This window comes from Hypomesus nipponensis, chromosome 6 (assembly GCF_054491055.1).
Source record: "Hypomesus nipponensis isolate SF chromosome 6, ASM5449105v1, whole genome shotgun sequence".
In the NCBI taxonomy this organism is placed as follows: domain Eukaryota; kingdom Metazoa; phylum Chordata; class Actinopteri; order Osmeriformes; family Osmeridae; genus Hypomesus; species Hypomesus nipponensis.
In genome coordinates this window covers 8,372,568-8,396,072 of record NC_140366.1, presented here as the reverse complement: position 1 = coordinate 8,396,072, position 23,505 = coordinate 8,372,568, and the positions used below count along the sequence as shown (strand labels likewise).

Below are 23,505 nucleotides of genomic sequence, written 5' to 3'. Positions count from 1 at the left end.
TGTCTGGGTGTGAGCGTGTGTGCGGCTCAGCTGTGCGAGGCGGTGGTGTCGTCAGGTTTTACCCGTGGGGTCGGGGGGAGGGGCTTCAGGTTCATCAGAGAGAGTGGTCTTCTCCTCTCCGGCCAATGGCATGCTCTGGCCTCCATCAAACATTCCAAACACTGCCACTGAGTATTTGGTTCCAGCCCTGATGGGGAGAAAAATGGGATTAAAGGAACCATCTGTCACAATAGCAAATTGTGTGCTGGTACTGTTGTACCATATCATTGTTTCATCTGATCTCCCCGTGGCTGAGGAGGGAACATCTAAGATCTCACCTGAGCTCCTCTAGGACCACTGTGTTGTCATAGGGGCCAACAACCAACTCTCCCAGGTCAATGTCATTACCGCTGGGATAGAAGGTGACCTTATAGGCCCGCACTTCCCCAGGGGCGGGGTCCCAAGACACCCGGAAACTGGTCTTAGAGGGCTCTGACGTCTGCAGGTTCCTGGGAGCTTTGTAAGGTGACACTATGAAGAGGAATACAGACGGGACCATATCAATACACAGTTTAGCGTGAGCACATCCAACTTCGAAACGAGCTGGTGAGTTTGCGGTGACGTCGGCAAACTCGCATTCCAATCGCTTTCTGCAACGGCATCATCAGTCCATTACACAATGTCTCAAACCCCTTGCCACCGTTTCATCGCCCAGGGTCATGCCAATCATACATGTGTTGGTAAGGTGCGTGCGTGTTACATCCCACAGTGTACCAGTCTACTGTCCCCTCGTGGGGTTGAATCATGGACCAACGTACGTGTAGTTCCTACTCCTTGCCTTGCTTTTCCTTCTCCGCGCTTGTAGATGGGGTGCACGGTGATGTCATAAGAGGTCATGGGCTGCAGCCGCTTCAGCACAGCGGAGGTGGCCGTGCCGGCGACCTTGGCGACCATTTGTTTCCCGCCGGCGGAGGGGGCATAGGTCACCCGGTAGTTGACCACCTTGCCCGGCGCGGGCTGCCATGTCACCTTCATGGAGCGCTCGGTCTCGTCTGAGACGCTCAGCGTCTTGGCAGCGGCCGAGGCTAAGGAGAAACGGAATATGGATTCAACCTGGAGCGTTTGAGGTAGTAGGAGGGTGCATGTTAAACATAACCTTCCCCAACTTTATGCTCCGTAGACCATGTGATGAGGTAGACAACAGGAGTTGAATGCATATAAAATGGCCAAGCCATCCCAAGGGAAAGGAACATGTTCAGACCACTATAAGGTTTGGGAGGATATTCTTTTATTGGCAGGGGGAGGGAACCCAAACCCAATTGGCTGAGCACGAGTAGGGAAGATTTGAGTTCCCCTGAGGTGAGTCCCCTCTAAAGTTTGTTTTCTGTCAACAATATGTCTGACCGCCTAGCCAGTGTCAACCAATGCACTGGTTTTCAATATCCACACGTGTGTAGTGAAGCCAGTACAGAAATTGCCTGTTTGAGAGCATTTTTCCGTCAATTTAATTTCCCCATGTGTGGATATAGTAAGATGGAGGATGTTTGGTCAGTCTTAGCCAGGGCATCCTGATTTTACTCCTGCGCATCAGTGCTATAGCACATGTCCACCCCACATATGCCTCATTTAAAAAAAAACATTTGTCCCTCGACAAGAGTGACGTTATCTCTGAACACACACTGCATCAAGACTGTCATCTCCTTTGTTTTCCGCTGCAGACCACAGCTAAGAAAAAAAGCTGAGTGAAACGGCTGCTTTAAGTCAAGCTTTCCAATGAAACACCAGACACCAAAGACCAAAGCCCATCTTCAGAGCATGACAATGGTGAACACATGGGCAGTGATATCAGTTTTCATATTTTTTCCCCCCAATCATTTTGTCTGGAGAAAATTACAGACATGTAGCAGTTGGTCTGCCTGTTTTCCACTTTTATAGATGAAAATAATGGGCCTTTGACCACTATAATCCACAGTGTCTCTACCTGCAAAGCCTGACCATAGAGCAGAAACTGCCTGGAGCCCTTCGACCACAGAGGAGTGAGGGAAGCTGTGTTTAAACCCCAGGCTTTGACAACAGCAAACAGTCATCCAAACAAACAAGAAGTAGCCATACCGTCCGTGGTCTCCGTTCCGGTGAGCGGCTCGCCATCGCCATGCCCGTAGGAGGCTGACACCGACACCTGGTAGAGGGTCTCTGGGGTCAGGCCCTCCAGGACAGTGCTGGTCGTGGTCCCGGGGACGGTGTTCTCCCCGGACTCCTCAGAGAACAGGGACTTCCAGCGGAGCCTGTACATCTTCACGTTCCCCGGTGCGGCGGTCCAGGAGACGGCGAAGCTAGTGTCGGTCACGTCACTCGTGACAAGGTCTTTCGGGGAGCCCAACTCTAAAACAAGATGAAGAGGACAACACCTGTGTTAAGAGTTTGTGTGAGCAGTGGACGGAAACACCAACTGATGAATCGACATACATTGACATGCCGCTCCAATTTTATAGATGATTAAATATCAAAGAAACAGAGGTTTGTTGTGACTAAAAGACCCCGTTCTCTTGCTGCAGCTGAGAGGCCATTCTCAGAGTGTTCTGCTGGCTGACCTAATTATTCGAAATGGAAACTATTAAGTCTGCGTCCAGAGCACGGCATAGTTGAGCAGCCTGTCACAGCTATAAACTCGACGGAGGAACACACACAGATGCACACATCTGCACCCTGGCGTCCAGCTCCGACTTCGGAAAACGACGCAGTAAACCTGCCTCCAGTCCGTCACAGGTTAAATGACCGAGTCGGATTACTGGATCTCTTGGAAATCCCCAAAACCGGGTTAGGTTCCTTTCATTCGGACTGTATATCTGGGATTACGTAAACCTGTGACATATCAGGTGACGTATAGGAGACTCCCTATAAAGTTTCTTAAACATCTGCTCTACACACACTCTGAGGACACAGAAGGGGAGGAGGGGTTGACAGGAGCTGGACTTTTAGGAAAGTGCGGTCATGTTTTCTGACCTCAATCCTGTCCTGCCTGATGAGGCGGCCTCCTCGGAAGCCTGTCTGCCAAAACATATAGATGTGGTTTCATCAAAACTAAACCTGCACTGAATTTCCATGCATATGGATCACATTGCGACAAAGCACACGCACAGAAATTGGGCCAAGGCTCTGGGCCCTGTGGAGTTAAATATTTGCAAACAAGGGTGAGGATTGGCTATATTAGTCCAACACTTTTGTCTTTCTCAGGAGCGAAGAGGAGCAAAGACTGGGCTGAAAAGAACAAATGTTCAATAGCTGTTGTGAAAATCATGATTAATTTCCCTAGGCGGGATCCAGCTCTATTATAGGACTAACAGAGTTGAAACAAAACCTTTTTGTTTAAACCAATTTATATTTTGATACTGGAATGGATATTCCTCAGCAGAATTCCCTGAGTATATTGGGCCCGGTCGAAACGGGACTCCCAGATATTTATTTTAATGCAATGATCAAATCCTTGGTTTCATCCACCTCACAGGCAGCAGGGTCTTGTTTTTATAATAGTCGAAAAGCTGAAAAACTGAAATATTGAAAGCAAATAAGCACACTGATAAACCGGACCTTTCATGAACTCCTACACGTAGACAAATAGAAGCCCAAAGGAAACACCATAGACTACCGTAGGAAAAAACATATTTCAAAACAGCCTGAAAAAGATGGGCCATAGGCATGTGTTTAATTTTATAGAACAACAACTTAGCTGTGTCTGATTTCAGGGCAAGTCTTTCCAAATGTCATGCCAAAAATAATCTATCAAACATTATACTTCTCTGAAGCAACCATTCCAATCCTGGCTAAAATCTAATTTCTTGAATTTTACAGCACATGTGCTCCTTCCACAAGTTGTCTGCTAGTCTCCACCACAGAGACACAGCAGTGGCCATTAGCTGGGCCCTCTCCACTTCCATTTTTTATCTCTTCAAGGAGCTCTCATTTGCAGGGCCGGGAGTGTGTCTCGGGTCTTTTCAGAATAACAGCCCGCAGACTGCACGTAGGGAATCTGGCAGTCGGCAGACCTGCCTGAAAGTCACTCAAGCCCATTTTTTCCACAGCCCATCATGTGGCAAAACTGAACAAAACCACAATAAATTCAACACCCTCTCCTCTTCGTTTTTTGACACACTCCCTCACCTTTTTTTTCTCCTTGTGCCTTCCAATTTTCTCGCTCTGTCCCACAACTTTGCCTCTCTAGCACTGAATATACTGTAACTTCAGACAATCAGTAAGACTGGTAAGAAACTCTGTCTCCCGACTACATCAGGGATTGTTTTACACAGGCCTTTGAAATCTCAAATTGCCTTAAAATTTGGAACGTGTGACAAACTCGGAAACCATATCCAAAGAAGAAATCTGCCCTGCATTTGCATCTTGTTACAATTAAAACGAGGGGGGGGGGGGGGGCTGTCTTAAGTTCAATGCTTCAGCTGTATGTTTGAAGTGAAATCCTTTTTTTGCTTTTTTTTCTGAGTTGTCTGGACCTGGCTGTTGAGATGAAGGGAGAGGGCAGGTGGTGAAAAGACGTGCACATCGGCCGCCTGGTGCTCCTTGGTCTTAATGACATCCCTGGGGTCGGGAGCATGGCGGATCTTAGACGCTGCCTGTCAGTTGCCAGATAGGGGAGGAGGAGGAGGCAGGCCTCTCTGGGACTCCCACATACAGCTCCACCACCTGAATCACAGAAGCTCTCCAGCCTTTAGCCTGTGCTCCCTCATGTTTCTAACTGAATCGACGGATTTCCACGCTCTTTTATCTCCCTCCTTTCAGCTCCCCCCACCCCACCATAGCAAGAGGAAAGTGGTCAGTGCTAACTAGCGGCTATTACACTGTACATAACTTGGAGGTGAGGCTTTCCATGTGTCTCTTTAAAGTTCATTATCTCATCCCATTTCATCTTCCTCCCACGTTGTTGTGATTACCGTGGCCACGTCTGTGGAGGTAACTGATTATTGTATTCGAAAGGGGAGAGACGATCACTCTGCTTCTTCAATTCATCACCTCAATGTGAGAACTGAAGGAGCACGAACTCTGGGCAGAAGTGTATCGCAGCTCTGTCACCATCCTGTCCAATTGGAGAATCAATCTATGTGAAGGAGAGTGTTGCTGGCTAGTCTCTACAGGCTATAGATAATAGGCCACTACCATAGGAAAGACTAAGCAGGGCATGGATCCAGGACCCCCAAGGGCAGCCAGGCATGCTGCCTGACAAATAATCAAAACACTGACTCCCTGTGCAATATCCTTCTAAATCCCCACAAGCTTACTTCCTTAAACAGTTGTGAAGGACTATTTGTGAGGAAGCGCCCCAACTTTCCAAAGATTCTGAAATATATTAATATTCTTTTTTATAAATGTCAGCAGGGAATTCACACAAACTGTGGCTTATTTATCTCACCGGTTGAGCCTCCAAGAGGATTTCTGCACAAAGTGTTCTGTCTATGTCAGCTTGGTGGGGTGAGTGAAACCAGAGCACGCAGCCCAGCGGAACACTGTGTCTGTGAGCTGCAGTGAAGACGAGACTGTCGGCCCTGGAGCTCCCTGGAGGGACTGCGGCTGGGACCGCCCTCCAGACGGCCACCATCCCAGGCCCCGCACCCGGTCACGCCACCAGAGCCAGCCAAGGGGGCTGCTGCAGTCCCAAAGAATGGGGAGGGTCTGTGCAGCGGAATGTCCAGCTATTGGACAATGCCATGGAGTTCTCCCATGTTCCTGGGAATGTATGGGACCCTCTTCAAAAAATGTCCCTTGTCCCTGTACTTACTGTAAGTCGCTATGGATAAGAGCGTCTGCTAAATGACTAAATGTAAATGTGAATACTTCTGTGACCAGCGCATTGCCTTGGGTGGCTTCACTTTGGCCCATCCTGTTGTACGGAGATTGTGGACGAGGCTTTTCAGTTCCAGGCAAGCCCTCACAAGGTAGACGGACAGAGAGATGACTCACTCACTCACGCTCCCTCCCTCCCCCCAAACCCCTTCTTCTCTCTTCTAAACTCCCAGGCCCAACACCCAGCTCAAGTCACATTCCTGACCCACCCATGCTCAGTCTTGCTTCCCATTATTTCCACCTCTCAGGTTTTGGTACAATAGAGTTCCTTGACCAATGTGCTAAAAAAAAGAGAGGTGAATGATGGTGGTTTGGTGTGGTGGGGGATGAGGGACGATCAAAGCACAATGGAAATTCCATTTTGACTCCAGTGCCTGACACGGGCCTGTGACGGGTTGTGGTAAATGCCACATGACAGACTGGAGGTCCTGGGTTACATTTCATGAGATGACTCGGTAGCAGTGTTATTGCGGTGTTCTCTGGGGGCAGATGGCTTGACCTCCAGCCAAAACACAATCACTGGACATGATCTGAGCTACATCTCCAGGATCAGAGAAGCCTGCTCAAGCAGTTGCAGGAGAACCAGATGGCCTAACTTCTTCGTGTTTATTATGTTCTGTCTATCTTAAGGCTCCTGCCTTTGAAGAAACCACTTGAGTATTAAAAGAGGGGGGTGGGTAACTTGTAAGCTCAGCAAATGAATGGCACGTGAGATAAACTAGTTTAGTTTGTCGTGTATGTTTGAAGTGCCGGTCATTCGTTTTGTCACAGACCCAAAGCATGGCATGTCCCTGCTGAGGCTGTCATGGCAGGAGCCGTGAGGACGTCGTTATTCCCTTACCTTCCAGGGTGGTTCCCCGCCCCTCCAGAGGGTTTCCTTGGCCGGACGCGTAGCGGGCGCTGACAGCCAACTCGTACTCAGTGCCGGGCTGCAGGTTCTTCAGGAGGGTGGCGGTGTTCTCCCCCTTCACCGTCACCACCTTCATCTCCCCTCCTGCGACCGGGCGGAACGCCACGCGGTACTGGAGCACGCGGCCCGGCGCTGCCTCCCAGGACAGCTTCATGGTCGACACGGTCTCGTCGAAGACGCGCAGGTCGCGAGGAGACCCCAGAGCTGAAAGAGATAAGGCGGGATTGTTGTCGTTCGTGTTGTTCACAGGGTCAAAGTATGAGTCGATCTACTCAGATGACTAGATATTCCTGGGGCGAAATCCAAGTGAACTGTACGCCTATTGATACTAATCTGCTGCAATATCTGCTGTTTACATCTGTATGATATATTGAAGCCAGCATAGAATAGCTCAAAGTTAGCGGCACTGTAAACAACGCATTACAAAAATCATTGTAAATGAGATTAAAGGAAAAAAAACATAAATTCATAGAGACAGCTAGATGATTGATGCCAAAGAGGCACAAGCTGGGATATGCTCTCCACTTTTAACTACCCTTGAAACAAACAGCTGCTTCATTTAAAGGAGCTGGAATGTCCACAGACACACTAACTGCTCCAAACACAGATAATCACTGCAAAGAATGTGGTTGCCGTAGTGAAGAGAATTCACTTTTATTTGTTTCCGTCCACCTCCCTCTGTGCTTTGGCTTCATCCCTGAAAACTCAAGCTTATCACTGGGCAATATTTCACCACACACACACACACACACACACATACCTTAAAGTCCCTGGTATGTATCAAAAAATTCCCCCACTAAGCTGAACCCACACTCATGTCTTCCATTGACTCCCTTCCAGATTCTAATGACACAGTAGATGGAGCGGAATATTAGTGTTTGGAATAACAGACATGCTGTTTCGGAGGGGGAGTGGGGGCAGACAGCAGATCCATTCCTTGTTAGCGCAGGCTTGGCATCGCCACAGTTACCTTCTTTGGTGGTGCCGTCAATCTGCTTCTCTACCCCGGGGCCAGACTGGTACTCTGGAGTCACCGTCACCCGGTAGGTGGTTTGAGGAAACAGCTGCTGCAAAACGATGGTGGTCTCGTCCCCAACGGTTGCTGTCTCCAGCCTGGCGCTGTCACCCCTCACCGGCTCGTAGGTCAGCAGGTAGCGTACCACCGCCCCAGGAGCGGCAGTCCACGACACGCGGAAGCTGTCCGTGGCCTCCTCAGACACCCTCAGGTTCCCCGCCGATCCTCGTTCTGCACGAGCACAGTGTCGTACACGAGTGAGCGTTATACACTCACTCCACATTGCTTTTCAACGTTTCATCGTAAGAACTATTCTTAGGCGTACCCACCCTCGAGAGTGGTCTCAAATCCCGTCAGAGGAAGGCTGTCCCCTTTGTCATACTGTGCGAAGACGTTGACCTCGTACTTGGTGACGGGGGTGAGGTGGGGGAGCACAGCAGTGAGGGTGTCCCCAGGCACGGACATGGACACAAAGTCTCCACTCGCTTCTGCGGCCGGTCTGAACTGGAGCAGGTAGGACTCCACGTTGGTGACGTCGATGTCCCAGGCGGCTCTGAAGCTCCTCGAAGACACCTCGGAGAAGGTCAGCGACTTTGGCGCGGCAAGATCTGGAGGGGGACAGAAGAGCAAGCCAAGGTTCATCCCCAATGTCACGACGGAGAGGAGAGGAAGGAGCGGATAGTGGATAATGGTTCCTAATGGAGAAATGGGCCAAAGTGAAGCGAAGTCTCACATGAAGTCTACTGTAAAAATGTATGTTTTCAATCAATATTACTAAACAAGAATCAACGCTTTGGAAATCCAAAGTACAGTCGGTTACACAATTCACTGACAGGGCTGAATAACTTTCAGCGATGTCATTTGGAGTGAATAATATTTCAAATTATTTTTCCACATGCAAGTCTTGTCTCGGCCCCTATGAGGTTGTACATGTGTGTAACACATTGTTACAAAAAAGCTACACTTTAGAAAACAGCGTTGGAAAGTTGTATGATGACACAGACAATTGCAAGCATATGTTGTACTTGCAGAAGACTGTGTCTTCTTAGGACACTTTGAAGGTCAGGTGAATCAAAAGGTGGTAGGAGTGTGGTCTCAAGACGTATATAAAATGGAGATGCTTCATTTTACAATCCCTAGCTTCACATTCAACTGCAAGCCAAATGCTATGCCTTGTATTCCACTGTGAGAAAATGGGCACGAGTGATAAGCCAGACAAATTGTATACAGCTCGACCAGCACTGACTAGCACTTGTTCTCAAATATACTTTATCAATCTGCTCTGTAAACACAGTAAAGAAAGATCATAGGCTTCTCATAACACACGCGGAGAAATATCCCATTTGGGAGTTTGGGAGTTTGTGGACACGGACTATATCAACACACACAAGGCAAGTAGTCAGGGAAGTACTCACTCCTCTGCTTGATGTTGTAAAGTTCCTGTTCGATCCTCAGGCAGATGGACTGGGTGAGCTCGTTGGAGATCCTCTGGAAAGCATCAAAGTCGTCCACGGTGTACACATGGGTCTCCACCGGGGTGTTGGCAATGGCCTCCAGCTCTGATCGCACGGCATCCTTCACGCCCACCGCAAAGATCTCCACGTCCGTATTCCTCAGCTTCGTGGCCGGGTCCTTGAAGGCGTCCGAAGATTTCCCGTCGGTGATGAGGATGGTCATTTGCGGCACGTTATCGCGCGCCCCTTTGGTTTTCAAAAACACCTTCTCCCTGACGTAGGTCAAGGCCCTGCCCGTGTTGGTGGAGCCGCCGCGGTAAGGGAACGTCCTCACGGCCTTGACCACAGCACTCAAGTCGTGGTGGGTGTTGAGGAAGAACTCGGTGTGGGGGTCCCTGCTGTACTGAACCAAGCTGATCTGAATCTTGTCTGGACCAATGTCAAAGGTGTTGACCAGCACTTCTAGGAAAGCCCTGACCTTAGCAAAGTTGGATAGTCCTATACTGTATGAACCGTCAACCAGGAGCACAAGATCCGCCTGGACGTCCACTCCGAGTGAACATTCTAGAAAAATAATGCAGAATTAGCTGTCACGCCGTGGGCAAAATCAGTCAGAGGATTTGAACTCACTGGATGCTGCACCGGTTACTCACCCAATGAGATCTTGATTGACTCAGTCTTCTGCATGGCCATGATTGGCTCACTGGGAGTCAGACCCTTGAGGGCGTACAGGTTGATCTGGTATTCAGTGTCTGGGGACAGGTCTCTGACCACCACTGAAGACTGTTTGGGGCCTACATACAGCTCCTGGCGTTTTCTATCAGGCATCATGGGGATCAGTTGCAGCTTGTATCCGGAAACATCTCCAAAGGAAGCGTCCCACGAGACCTTCATTGACTTGGAAGCCACCTCAACAACATAGAGGTTGGAGGCTGGCTCGACAACTATGAAAAGAACATTCAGGAAATCTGAGAAGACACTCAATTATCAACCCACCTGCGAACATCCTCTGGACTAGCCTATCCCAGTTTGCAAACAGTCCACAAGTATCTCCTAGTGGCATACACATGACAAATTCGACTGAATTAAGTAGATACTCAAAAGCACATTTTACCTTCTTCGCCACTGACAAGTGAGTTGAGTTGATCATCAACGCCTGAACACACATGAGTGATGAGCTCTTTCTGGACATTCTTGACCAGGTTAAAGTCGGCCACATTGTAGACGTGGGTTTGGTAGGGGGTTGAAGCAATCCGTTTAAGCTCCTCCTCATCTGCTCCCTTGATCCCTACATTGAATGAAAAAAATAAAATAAATGATTACATAAAATGTATACAATGTATATTAAAATGGGGGAAATGTTCCATACAGCTGTCATCATTCTGATCACACACCAAATTCAGGGGGTTTAATTGTTCATATTTAAGAGACAACACCATTAACCCAAAACAGTCCTTGTAAAGTCCATGGCCGCTCATAAAAATCCTTTGGAATCGGAATAAACCGATGCATTCTTCTTCGCGTCTGAGAGCTATAAATACTGGGTGAAACAAGTGATCTATAAAGACAGGAAATTAAGTACTACTTTTCCACACGTTTCCTCTTTTAAAGATATCCAGCTGGATTTCCTATGTGATAATCCCCACTTTTTCATTGACCAAAGTACCAGAGGCTGGGTTCGTTCTTTTATTTCTCTTTCGGTTGGAAAGTATGACCACATGGGGAGTATAATTGAAACCCATTCATATCATATAGACGGGTCAGCCCTTTGTCTTGCCATTGCAGCAGAGACGGGGAAAACCTATGAAGAACCCCGGGGCGTGAAATGCCAGAGGAGTAGCGCTGTGACCACGTACCTAAGACAAAGATCTCTACTCCCATGTTCCTCAGCTTTTTGGCAAAGTTCTCCACGGGGCCCTGAGACCTCCCGTCGGTGATGACCATGGCCACTTTGGGGAAGCTTTTCCTGGCCCCGGAAGCCTCTGTGAATGTGTTCTTCAAAAGGTAGTCCATGGCTTCACCTATAGGCACAACGTACGACACCTGAACAACAACCTCTTTGTAACAGAACTAATCAAAGGATGATAGACTTCAAATAACACACATACAGCCTGTAGCCAATATTAAGTAGGATGTCGTCTTGTCAGTACCTGTCATGGTGTTTCCACCGTTGTAAGTTAAGGTGTTGATGGCCCGGAGGAGATCTCCACGTTTGTGGTATTGGTTCAGGTTGAACTCGGTTTTGGAGTCGGTGCTGTACTGTACCACGGCCACCCTGGTCTTGTCCTCGCCAATCTCAAAGGCGCCCGCCATGGCTGATATGAAGCTACGGATGAACTTGAAGTTTTCCCTTCCAGCACTCCATGAGCCATCCACCAGAAACACCAGGTCAGTGATGGCACTGACGGAGCACTCTGGGTGGGAAGGAGAGTGGGAAGGTGGGAAGGAAGGAGGTAGGGGAGATCAAAAAGGAGCATAGGTCAATATACAATGGAAATGTGGAGTAGGCAAATGCTTTGACCTGAAGACACGTTTCTAGAAGGAACCATGTCCTGTTTCCGTATCCTTATAAGTCCCAAAAGTGAAATTGCTGACCAAAAACAACAACATAAAGAGCGCTGAGGGGGAAATACCTTACAATGAAACAGTGAAAAGAGCCTCTAGAGGCTAAATGTGATCCAACATTTTTTCCCCCTTTCCAAAATGCATAACGTTAACGTATGAAAGAAACAGCCCCCATGGCCCTCATATTCCACACAGGAACTATGGAGATTCAATTCTGTGCATTACTCTGTAAACACGCCATATCGCTCGATCACACAGTTGAGATGAGACCCTGTAGTGGAGCTGGTCTTTGGGAAAGCAGCAAAAGATTTTTAGGAAGTACATTTGCTCAGGATTATACCTCAACTTTCTTTCCCAAGTCGTCTGATATGGACGTACTAAACCAGTGAGGTTTTCCCCAGCAGCAGCAGCAGCAGCCTACATCATCTGGGGGAGGCCACGGAGCTCTTGTAAACTCGAGTCTGTAATGGTTTCCACTTCTCTCCCTGCCTTCAGGGTTGGGCTTCTATTCAGCTCCCGCACCAGTGGCCTTGACACAGCTTCTAACTCCACACCCTTCCCTGTGCGTACCAACACTGAGCATGTGCAAACTCCCCCTACTAGCGCCATTGACCGGCCTGACCAAGTTAATGATTACCCGTTTTTTTTTCTTCTTCTACATTTATGTGGTTTAAAAAAATGTATTAGTCTTTACAATGGGGCATTGAATCCGTGGAAACACCCCTCTGTTGCTGACCACACAGCAATGGAAAGAACACAGAAGCACTAAGTAGAAATGAAAAACTGGAAAGCTCATAACATAAACCTTGTATGTATTGGACTTACTGACTGCATCTGTGACCAGCGGTTTCCTGGGACCTCCATTTGTACCACTTGATTGGACTGAAACACAAGCAATGGGACAATGCAAACATCAGACACTGGAACACATCATTCTCCACCATGGAAAAGGATCATTGTATAGCATTAAGAGCAGACTAAACATGTTACTCGGTTTGAGCGTAAAAGATTTGTCGATGGTATCAACAACACGTTATTTGATGTGGTCGTCTCGTACAAGATAAAGCCTTGTGGTTTCGGTGAGCAGGCTAAACAAAGCTCTCAGATTGTACGGTAAAATGCCAATCAGTTCCGCCCCGTTGTCCTCTGTAATCTCTAAAGACTCTGAGTTGCTTCGGTTTCTCTAATCAGCCCTGTGTGGGGCTGCCAAAGAAGCCGCCCCACCAGGCAGTTCACATTAAGTTACAACAGACTCCATTTCTGCTAGGACTTGGATGTCGGGGGTTCCCTCTGTGCAGGGAACCATTTACCGTGTTCCTTAGTCATTCTTCCATATTGTCAACTCACAAAGTATGTGACTCACTTGTGATCTGGCCAGATAGGGGCAGACTTTCATCTGATCCGTAATATGAGGAGATTGTCACTGCGTAGTCCACATCTGGAGTCAAATTTGTGATTGACGTCTTGGTAGCAGAGGCAGAGAGGTTTATTTCTCGGGATGGTTCATCTGAACACAAACAGAGTCAACACCATGTCAGGAATAGGTGACTCAGTTGAACATGAGCTTACAGGGTCATTCAGAGAAGCACTGCCAGTATGACCCTTAATATCAGCCCATCTTCATTTTGATCCTAAGTCACTAAAATGACTGTGGATATACATGCACAGGTCACAATTCGGCACAATGAAGCAATACATGTGTTCGTCTGTTTGCAAAGGCATTGGTGAGCCATTTGTTGATTTCAGTCACTGGGCTGTTGGTAATATATGTGTATGTACTGTGTAATGCAGACATTTTGGCTTGAGTGAACCTGCAACTGTAAGGTCACTCACCTGTGTCTGAGACAACTTGTAGTCGGAAGCCCTCTATCCTACTTATGGGCAGCCTCCATGTCATTTGCACTGTGTTCTCATTTAAAATCTTAAACCTCAAGTCTGAAGGTGCATCAACTGTGAAAAGAAGAGTCGGCCATGTTAATGCCAACGTTTGTGGAAAAGAGTGTATTGATCAATAAGAAGAGGATAAGTTGTACAACACAAACAGCACAAGTGTGTACCCAACAATCAACACTTCAGAACTGAAGTTGTCCTGTTCATTGTTGGGGCAAACAAGACATGGTGACACATGGTGACACAGCTAAAGGACATTAAAGACAGGAGAAGCCATTTTGGAGAAAAATGACATTCGTTTGAGCTGTCCCAACAACTCAAGCATGTAGGGAGGGAAAAAACACTGCGCTCATAAAGTGCCAAAGGCCAAAGTGGTAGAACATGGCTGTCTAAGCATACATAAAAAACGATTTTGTAACATCTTGCATGCTGCCCATGAAGTCAATCCAACGCATGCCATCTAGTTAACTGTTAAATTGACAAAGAGAAACATTGAAACATTTGGCATTTACAATGGAGTCAAGATAGGATACTCATACATTTGTTGTTTGGATTCAACTATTTTTACAACTGCCATCCATTGCAAACCTCTTAAAAGAATACACAGTCATTGAAGACACATGTACATCTTTTCTCAAAGAATTGCACATACAGTGAAAGACAAGAAGTAACATAAGAGACACATAAAAATTCAGTTTCAAAACCATCATGGAGGCTGTTTGCATTGTTTTATAGTCATGCACATGTACATGAAAAGTTGTTTGACACAACTTGTAGCACCGGACATAAGTTTTCATGTACAAGACGGACTACAAAATATTTTATAATATTTTAAAATGATATTCTTCAGTTGGGAGGGGGGAACATTAGAATCCATGCTGCCTGGTCATGATCTGAAGGTCGAGCTCTGTCATGTTTAGCTTTAAAAGCGACCAGTGTGAATAAGGAATCTACATTACGTGTACATTCAAATGTATTAAGACAAACAACACAGTGCATACGATCAAGATAAATATACAATGCACTGTGCTCAATTCTACTGCGTTAGTTGGAGGCATACTGTACTAGCTAAATAAAAGAAACCCTATGAAACAAGAATGAAGGGAGGAAGAATACCATTCTAAAATATTGTTGAAAAGCCATGACTCATATAACCTGAGCAAAGCTTGACCAGTACAGGACAGCAAAAATGAGAACCACCAACCTGTCAAATCAACTCAAGCCCCACGTTCTGCTGCTTCCGTTTCCGATTGGGCCATTTATGATCGTACAGTTACTACACACATGATCATCACATAACAGTGCTTCAGGAGTACACGCATACAAACGTGCACACACGTACCCACAAGGTTTCAGGTGGTTAAACTGTGGCGGTGTGTGCAGGTCTAAAATGTGATCCATGACAACCAGCTATAACTCTGCCTTTCAAGCATTTTATTTTGTCCGTTTGAAACCTGGTCTCAACATGTCAAACACTTTTACAGAAACCTAACCCTAGTACAGAAAATACCACTTTGTCTTAGCTAACACCCCGAAGGGTACGGTTATAGGCTCTTGTTCATGGGTTATGACTTCTTCTTGTGACCATAACTAAAGTCTAGCTAATACAAAGTCGTTTCTAATATGGGAAAATGTGTTTTATATGCAAATCTTTGTTCTGAAGGAATGCTGAAGGGAGTCATATGAGCGTTTAGCTTGAGAGTCTTTGGAAAATAATGTGAAACTCCTATTTTGTCTTTCCGTTCCATCAGAACAGACAAGGAGAGGAAACTTGGCCACAAGCTCATTTTTTTTCCAAAATGAAACTAGAGAGACGTTCAGTTCCTTTTTCCATAGATTTGAGTTCAAAATCATTCATACTTAGAATATTCGAATATTGTTGTAACATCTTGTGTCCTGTCAAGTACTAAAAAGCTGTCTGAATAGATTCATCAGGGTCAGGTTTGGTCAGAGAAATTATATACATACAAGACTATAGGAGAAGGAGAAGAAATTTGGTTCAGATCTCCCTGTATCTCCCTGTATGCACATTATCCCACCCAAATCACACTACTGATCCAAGATCAACACTCTTAGATGCCCAGGGGCAAATCTAGGTTCCCGCTTTGCTAAGCCCTTAGATAAAACTATTATTTTTCCTGTGACCCAGCAAAACTAGGGGGGTCTGGGGGCATGTTCCCCCAGAAGATTTAAAAAAAATATCCTTCTAAGTATTGTCCTCTAGTGGGTTTTAGAAAGAGAAATGAACACGTTTAGATTTAAAATATAAAAGAAAAAGGCTAATGAAACTTTTGGGGTGCTCCAGCCCTTATAGGGCTACATACGCCCATGTAGATGCCTATTTGAGACCGTAATATATAACTTGATATAACTTTACGGTTATTAAACGTTACCTTCCAACGACGAAAAGTTATGAAAAAATTCAAAACGTTTTAGCAATTTTTGTAATAACATTTGGACGTCTTTTTTACTATTCCACATGGTAGGGCGTACATACTGTAGATGTTGGCAAGTAGAACTGAGTTGTCAGTGTCACATTAAAACACATTACGAACAAGAGCTCCTCCTAGCGAATAAAATAGACCACTGCAACTGGGGAGTGGCCCCGACTGATCTTACTGGGGGCCCAAATACATTGTTAAAACGCACGGTCTCTGAAGGAGAGGACAGTTAAGTCTATACAATTACACTCAAAAACAGGATTTGAAGTATAAACTTAGATTATTTCTCTCAAACGCAGTACAGAACCAAATCAAAGACAACATCCAAAGACGTGGTTTGGTGGAAAAAATGGCATACAGACGCATTTATTTCTGCAACATTTATTCGTTTAGAATCTAAAAGACTCCGAGACTGGAGACCTCGATCGAGTTGGCAGAACGGTGTGTTTAAGTGTGAAATTTGAAATGTAATGCGGGGGTTGAGGAAAAGCGGTTAATATTACCTTGGGCCTCGACGGATGATACTAGTAGCACTACGAGGAGGGCAGTCGCTGCCAGAGACAGCCTTATCTTCATTTTTCTCTCCTTCTTTCTGGCTCAGCAGAACATGAATGAAGCTACAAAAAGAAGGAGCAATTACGCACTGGTTACTTGCCAAACTCTGTTCTATAACCATGTTAAAGACCATATGGCATAGGTCCATTCTAAAATTATGTTTCACAATAATTATGCATTCATATCTTTGCAAATTTAAAATGCTAATAGATAAACGTAAACTTTGAAACTTTCAGCTCTAGCCGTTGCAGTGGAATTGCCTTTTTTGACTGTTATGGGCGCCACCTGAGGATGCATCCCTGCAGTCACCCCCTTACAGCCCTGAATATGCTACAACTTGCCTGCTTTTGGCATCGATAGAGACAGGTATAAATCAGTGTGCCAATCTGAGTGCCAATCTGAATGATTCTCAGACACGTTCAAAAACTACGCAATAGTAAAAAGTTGGCCAGAAAACTGACTGGTCCTAAATCTTCTGAATAGAATGCTTGATAACTCTATGATAAACGCAGAACATTATAATATCACTAATCCTAGTATAAAACAAAATGTAGGTGAAAACACATTTTTAGCAGGCCTACACGTTGGAAAGTTAAAAGTTGCAAAAAAGCCTTACCAGTTTAATTCATCATTATCCCCCATTTTAATGATACATAAAAAAAACTATGCGTCAATTGTTTATCATTTCAATTCTGTAGCCTAACAAATTTACCAAACGTAGACACTTACCAGCCTGACACAACTTTGATGTCCATTTTTTTTAACGGGGATTTAACAAAAACTAACAATGAACCCTTGGACGTTATTGAAATATCCAGAAGAATATCGATTTTAAGTTTTTTAAAGTAAAAACTTTCAAATGATGGATGGTGTGAATGGGATCATATTAGGCTAAAAGCAATACTGACCTGCGGATGTGATATTAAAGTGAAAATAAGAAAGCCTTTCCGAGGATGTAACTTCTGCTTAAAAAATGGAGATAGTACGTTTCACTGAGGAGAAGATCGTCCAGAGGAAAACTCAGAGCTCACTTGTGGAGGTCCCAGATAAGAAGCCTCTTTCCAAATGGGAAGAATCTTTTTACAAAGTGCTACTTAATAGGGGGCTGTTCCCAACTCTCCCTTCAGTATCGTAAGCTCTTACGACACACAAGCAAGGAATCCTGCCACGGACTGAAATATGTAACCTTTCAGAGTGTGTGGGGATACACTTTAGGAAACTTTTACATAAATTGTTGCATTCCTTCGCAATGATGCTCTCGTGTGTTTAGCCAGTCGTCTGATCGTGACATCTGCTTTGGAACCGAGGCAACCAAGCATTTACTGAAAAGCCAGTTAAGTCAGGCCTTAATTGTAGACAAAATGAACTCCTTAAAGTGCCAAGTTATTTAAGTAGTTGTTTGGCCCAAATTTCGAAAGTTCATTGCAGGAGGAAAAATCTTTATATGAATTAGATAGTCAGGCAAAACATTTTTGTAATTGGAACAGACAGCATTATGAGTAGCATAATTGAGGGAGACAGGCAGCGGATTATGATATAACCAGGCCTACTATTGTTCAGTGGGATCATTAAACAAATAGTTAGCCATTAGAATGACATGGGCACTGTCCATCCAAAATAAAGTAAATTGCTGAGCCTGCATCACATTATCATTACCATTTAAAATGCAGTGCACCATTTGTTTGAAAACGTAGCCCTCTAGTGACGGTAGAATTCAAATGCATGCAGACAGTGTAGCCACTGGTTCATTTATTTTGACTTGTGTCAAACGCTGATTCTCACGTAATTCATATTTCCCTAGGTTTTTCATGTTTAAAACACCACCAGGTATTTAGCATGTATCTGACTTGTTTATATCAATACAGGATTGTATCAATAATACGGTGTCATATTCCCATGGAAACCTTTTGAAGAAAACATTTCCTTTGCGCTGTGCTTTTCCTTTCCATATCCAGACGCTCATTGAGGATATCCAGATGTAGTCTGCCACAAATGTTTATAGCCTTCATAAGGGGCATGGTATTTCGGTAAAACCGTTATGGAATTCCTACCGTCACTTGTCATAATTGCAAAGCTATTTTACCACTGCTGGTTAGTGGAATAAATAGACACACACCAAAAAGACCAGAAACGTTAGTAATGAGAGGCTTCTTTAATTTTCCTCAGAGTACAAGAAATAAATATTGATCTAATGAAACAACATGTAATGAACGCCATTATAGCAGGATACACAGGATGAAGACCAACACCTTTTTACAACACATTGTGAACCGAGGTGGTGAGTGCACAAGATGGTTTACTCCTTCTTCTGGGGAAATGCTGCTTTGACCAGTTCATACACAACAAGTCCAGTTCCTGCAATGGAGTTCAAAATGTGTTTATGTCCAATGTATTTACAAATGCAGTCCCATGTCTTCCATAGTTGTGTGTCACTGCTGGGCTAGAACAAAACTGTGCAATTACAAAGATTAATCTTATACATGAAACAATTAGTGCAACCACCCTTTACTTACCAACAATAGTCAGTCCCATTGTCGCTCTGTACAGGAGAGCATCTTTGGCCCCTCCCTTCAAGTGAATTGGTATCCCATTGTCCTCCTAGTCAGAATGAATAACAAACCGCTAACTATGGGCACGTGCATATCTCTCTCTTGATTAAAGATAATTCAAGTTTCCATCTACTCCCTGATTCCATTAAACACTCTCCAAAGGCGTGGGCATATTATATATTTTAATTACACACACAAGCAGTGTTTTTAATCAGTGATTAAGCATGTGTCAATGCAATATCTCCACTCCAGGTTGTTGCATAAATTGTGGTCTTTAGAATACTCAAAAGTTAATGACAAACATAATTCTACCGACACACGTGAATCATGCAAATTGTAATCTGTTAATTCAACACAGTAGGATGCCGTGAGATATACTTATCTGTAGAGCCACAGTTTGCCACAGTACAGTAGATTTTATAGGATTCGGGATTCGTATGCAGACAAACTATAAGGGTGGAGATCAGACCAGTCGACTAACCACCAATAAAGGTCACATGAAGTGATCGGTTCATTACTACAATAGGCAACTTGTAGAAATGACTTGAGAGGTATTTTTTCTAGATGAAGGTTTAAAGACCTCATCCTTAAATGTGTCTACTTCTATTACACTTGAGACTGATGTACGTCACTGTACCTGAAACAACTTCTGTTTCCCAGGGACTTTGTTCTCCACTTCCCTGCGCACGCTACAGCTGAGCGTCCGCCGCGACACCTGCTGGAGTGCCTGTTAATGACAGAAATAGCATTATTACTAAGCTCCTGACTAATAATGTGAATTAGGACGTAAACGGAGACACCTAAATGTTACTCTTAGTCAACTAAATTTGGCCCTTCAGTCGCACCGGATTGGATTCACTTAAAAAAAATAAAGTGTATCTAGGTGCCATTGCTTGTATAGCTGCGGTACCGGGTCGCTGTTGAGGAAGTCAATGAAGTATCCTGAAATGACCCCAAAATAGAAGACGCTTGAATTTGTCAAGCATGTTACAACCGTAGTATTCTAAGACTACAACAAAATGGTCAAGATTAACACCATACAGTAAAAATGCCTCATAGATACCCAGCAAATTTAGTCTTACTGAAATGTGCCGGTACATCTTTTGCCGCGATCACAAGGACACTGGTAAAACTCAATTTCCGCCTTTTCTTCTTCGGTGGACTGTTATCTGACGCATCACGACTGCAGTGAAAATACCGCCACACATGGACTGGAGCTGTTTGAAGCGTTGGATAGCGCGCTACCTGATATTTTACAGGACTAGTTATTGTGCATTCAATAAAAAATGCCATGGCATTGATGGCAATATGTATAAATTGTCTGTGCTTATCCCAAATAAGGGAGGAGTTTCGGAAATTTGAGTGAATTTGAAATTTTATTTGTCAAGCACATTTAACAGACTATCCAGCAAGTTTGTCAACTTCGAGAAGTTTAAATGCACAAAATAAAATCAATAGCAGCTATATAAAGTGCAAATTCATTTAAAACATTATAACAAATTGTTTGGTCCCAAAATAAATAAATTACATTGATCAGACAGTGAAACATGTTTTGAACCTCAGTCTGCATTCTCAACAACTGAAATAACCACTCAAATAAATAAGTGCCATAAACTTAATAAAAAATACATTGAAAGCAAAAAACCTTCACACAAAGCTTGCATCCTGTTGCAAGACACTCACCTGCAGTGTAAACTGAAAAGAAAAATGAAGACCATAAAGGCTATGAAAACTGACATTAACATTGTTACTGACTTTATATGTTGCAATACTACCATTATGTATGTAACTATTGATGAGGTTGCAAATTCCTAATTTACTTGAAGATGAAGGTTTCTTATTTTGAAACAATGCTCTATAAATGATAAAAACAACATTGTTTCAATGCTATCTGGATTAGAATTGCACTATCGGCACTAAAATTTGCATATACTTTACACATAGCTGTATTCAAAGTACTGGCAAGACAACAGCTTTTAACAGTAGCAAAAGACCCTAAGAAGAATCATGGCATTCAGCAATACGCACAAACCTCAAAATTCAAGAACCAGACATGTGGCTGTCCCACAAACTCTGCACATGTGCACAGTGCATCAGTCTTTTTCTCAAATACATGACAAAGCAAGCCATTCATCTAAACCAAAGCCAGGCATGAAGGACAATAACCTAGTGTGCTGTTTCTCTGTCCATGCAGCATATCCAAACACATCTTAATTTGGGATGTCAGCACTGTTGTTGCGGTTGCCATATTTGTGGTGGATGATGAGCAGCACCACCCCCAGGAAGAAGCACACAGAGCCCACAGTGATGTAAGCGATGCCCAGGAAGGGGTTCTTGCCCCCCATCCAGGAGATGGTGCTCAGGATCATACGCTTCCTCCCCTCGAAGCTACGGACAGGGTAGTCTGGGATACATTAAGGAGGTAGCTATAGATGTTGAAAATGCAATTTCTATCAATTGTTAGGATGATTAAGCATGCGTTATTTTGATACAAGGCAGTGATGCATGTCTGTTACCAGCGGCTATCACTACTTGGGTCTAAACATCATGGTTCTTTATGTAGGGCGGCTTGAGGACTCAGAGGAAGGATACTGTAAGTGACTTCCAAGGTGTAGTTGCCCCGAGGAAGAGTTGGGGTCATGTTGTTCTTCTTCTGAATAATACGGTACAGCTTGCGAAAGGTAGGCAAGGCAGCTGTTCGCATCCACACGATAAAGTCCTCATTAATGAAGCCATTATTTTCCAGGTCATCGTCAAGCTCATAGACAGGCTTGCGCCAGTTGATTGGCTTGGATGTGCCTGGAACAGGAAAAGACAAGTCAGTTATTTGCTTCAGATTCACCATCCGTGTTGATATTGTGTTATGTCATCTGCTTGCGTAGTCACCTTGGAAGACAGATGTCAGGTTGGGGTTATTAGCATCAGGGTTCCTGAATTTCACATGCTTGTCTGTCCACCACGCAATTCCCTTCCTCATCAAAGGGATCTGAACCCTTGTTCCATTAGGATCAAAGTAAAACAGCTCCAATGTATCTAATATCAAGGGGTCAAAGTAAATGTTGATTAACCAACATGAACCTTCATAATGATGGCCTTTTTATGATAACTACAGAGCACAAAACTATCTCACCATTGAACATGCTATTGGCAATAGCTCCACATGGAGCAATGGCCTTGTTTTCATAAAAAGCATAAGGCTCACATTCTTTACTGGGTTTCTGTAAATAAGAATACACATATAGTATTAAACAGCACAAATCACATAAAATATAGTTGGGAGAGAATTCATTTCTTACCGTTAGAGAACCACTGTCTCCATTCAGTTGACTGTCATCCCTAGACTTAACATACCGCCTGTGATTTTGGTAGAAGTTCGACAAGCCGTAGTACATGAATACGTTGCTCTGTTGAAATGAATACATTTGAATATAATGGTCACAAGAGTTCCACAGATTCAACACACTCAATAGACAATCTCTCTTACCTCAAATGGTTGTTCTAAGGAGAAAGGCAACACGCATGTACAAGGCCTTGAGCTGTTCCAGCTGAAACTTTGGGAGCAATTAAAGCAAGGACTGGACATGTCTACCCCAGTGTAATCAATCTGCAAAATACAATTATTATATACAATATATTATAAACAAATACATTTCGAGACTTGCCCGCTTGGGCCCATTAAGAAGAAGTTGAGTAGCTGATCTATTCGTTTAATTTATGGTGCAACAAGTATTAAAGCAGCTAGTGCTAGCTGGCTTACCTCGAACTCCTTGATGTTGTTGGACGTTACATAGAGGCCAATGCCAATGGGGATGAAGATAAGCCCGATAACAAAAAAGGCAGGAAGAACCGTGCCCGCTGTCAAAATGGGTTGCCATGCGGGGAGCCGTTGCTGTTTGAAGGCTGTGTTATCAGGCTTTTTATTTTTGATAGTTCCTCCACCTGGTCCTGCGATTGTATGCAGACCGTCTTCCTCCTTTGCGTTGTAACTAGACGCCATCATAACACTGCTGTGCTGCTGGTAACAACGAGGCTACTGCAGCTAGGCTCGCTAAAGTCAGCTGACGAGACGCAGCTACCTAGCTAATTTCTATTTCTGGACTATGTCAGATAGGCTTTACGCCAAGTTTGGTAGAGTATGGTGAATAATATGTTAACTATGCAAGCAACAATCTAGATATCCGAATCGAATAAACTCTTGCTATGATAGATAACCATAAACAAACCTACTCCTACAGACCCAGGAAGTGTATACCCACGGTTCAACGGCTTGTGATGTCATCAATATAAAGGCAGTTAC

At 44.4% G+C, this 23,505-nt stretch overlaps 3 protein-coding genes across 3 annotated transcripts in view; all 3 read right to left on the bottom strand.

The window, feature by feature from the left end:
- Window positions 1-17,709, bottom strand: part of col12a1b (collagen, type XII, alpha 1b) — a 61,557-nt gene extending 43,848 nt beyond the window's left edge. The window contains exons 1-17 of the mRNA XM_084699449.1: window positions 17,568-17,709; window positions 16,608-16,721; window positions 13,607-13,723; window positions 13,137-13,280; window positions 12,599-12,655; window positions 11,359-11,622; window positions 11,065-11,229; window positions 10,323-10,496; window positions 9,862-10,152; window positions 9,170-9,772; window positions 8,084-8,362; window positions 7,710-7,985; window positions 6,671-6,943; window positions 2,092-2,361; window positions 798-1,064; window positions 318-510; window positions 63-187 (exon numbers count right to left, since the gene is read on the bottom strand). Of these exons, the coding sequence (XP_084555575.1) occupies window positions 63-187; window positions 318-510; window positions 798-1,064; window positions 2,092-2,361; window positions 6,671-6,943; window positions 7,710-7,985; window positions 8,084-8,362; window positions 9,170-9,772; window positions 9,862-10,152; window positions 10,323-10,496; window positions 11,065-11,229; window positions 11,359-11,622; window positions 12,599-12,655; window positions 13,137-13,280; window positions 13,607-13,723; window positions 16,608-16,680 (3,571 nt within the window). The 5' untranslated portion in view covers window positions 16,681-16,721; window positions 17,568-17,709. The remainder of the gene's footprint in view (window positions 1-62; window positions 188-317; window positions 511-797; window positions 1,065-2,091; window positions 2,362-6,670; window positions 6,944-7,709; window positions 7,986-8,083; window positions 8,363-9,169; window positions 9,773-9,861; window positions 10,153-10,322; window positions 10,497-11,064; window positions 11,230-11,358; window positions 11,623-12,598; window positions 12,656-13,136; window positions 13,281-13,606; window positions 13,724-16,607; window positions 16,722-17,567) is intronic.
- A 1,087-nt stretch (window positions 17,710-18,796) lies between these two features.
- cox7a2b (cytochrome c oxidase subunit 7A2b) lies at window positions 18,797-20,396 on the bottom strand. The gene is made up of 4 exons (XM_084699461.1): window positions 20,291-20,396; window positions 19,846-19,935; window positions 19,173-19,257; window positions 18,797-19,014 (listed from the first exon to the last, which is right to left on the bottom strand). The coding sequence occupies exons 1-4, from the start codon at window positions 20,306-20,308 to the stop codon at window positions 18,956-18,958; spliced, it is 252 nt and encodes an 83-aa protein (XP_084555587.1). The 5' UTR covers window positions 20,309-20,396; the 3' UTR covers window positions 18,797-18,955.
- A 169-nt stretch (window positions 20,397-20,565) lies between these two features.
- LOC146286876 (cell cycle control protein 50A-like) lies at window positions 20,566-23,420 on the bottom strand. Its single transcript, XM_084699459.1, has 7 exons — window positions 22,966-23,420; window positions 22,693-22,812; window positions 22,505-22,612; window positions 22,339-22,426; window positions 22,095-22,241; window positions 21,801-22,007; window positions 20,566-21,612 (listed from the first exon to the last, which is right to left on the bottom strand). The coding sequence occupies exons 1-7, from the start codon at window positions 23,206-23,208 to the stop codon at window positions 21,419-21,421; spliced, it is 1,107 nt and encodes a 368-aa protein (XP_084555585.1). The 5' UTR covers window positions 23,209-23,420; the 3' UTR covers window positions 20,566-21,418.
- Between the last annotated feature and the right edge of the window lie 85 nt (window positions 23,421-23,505).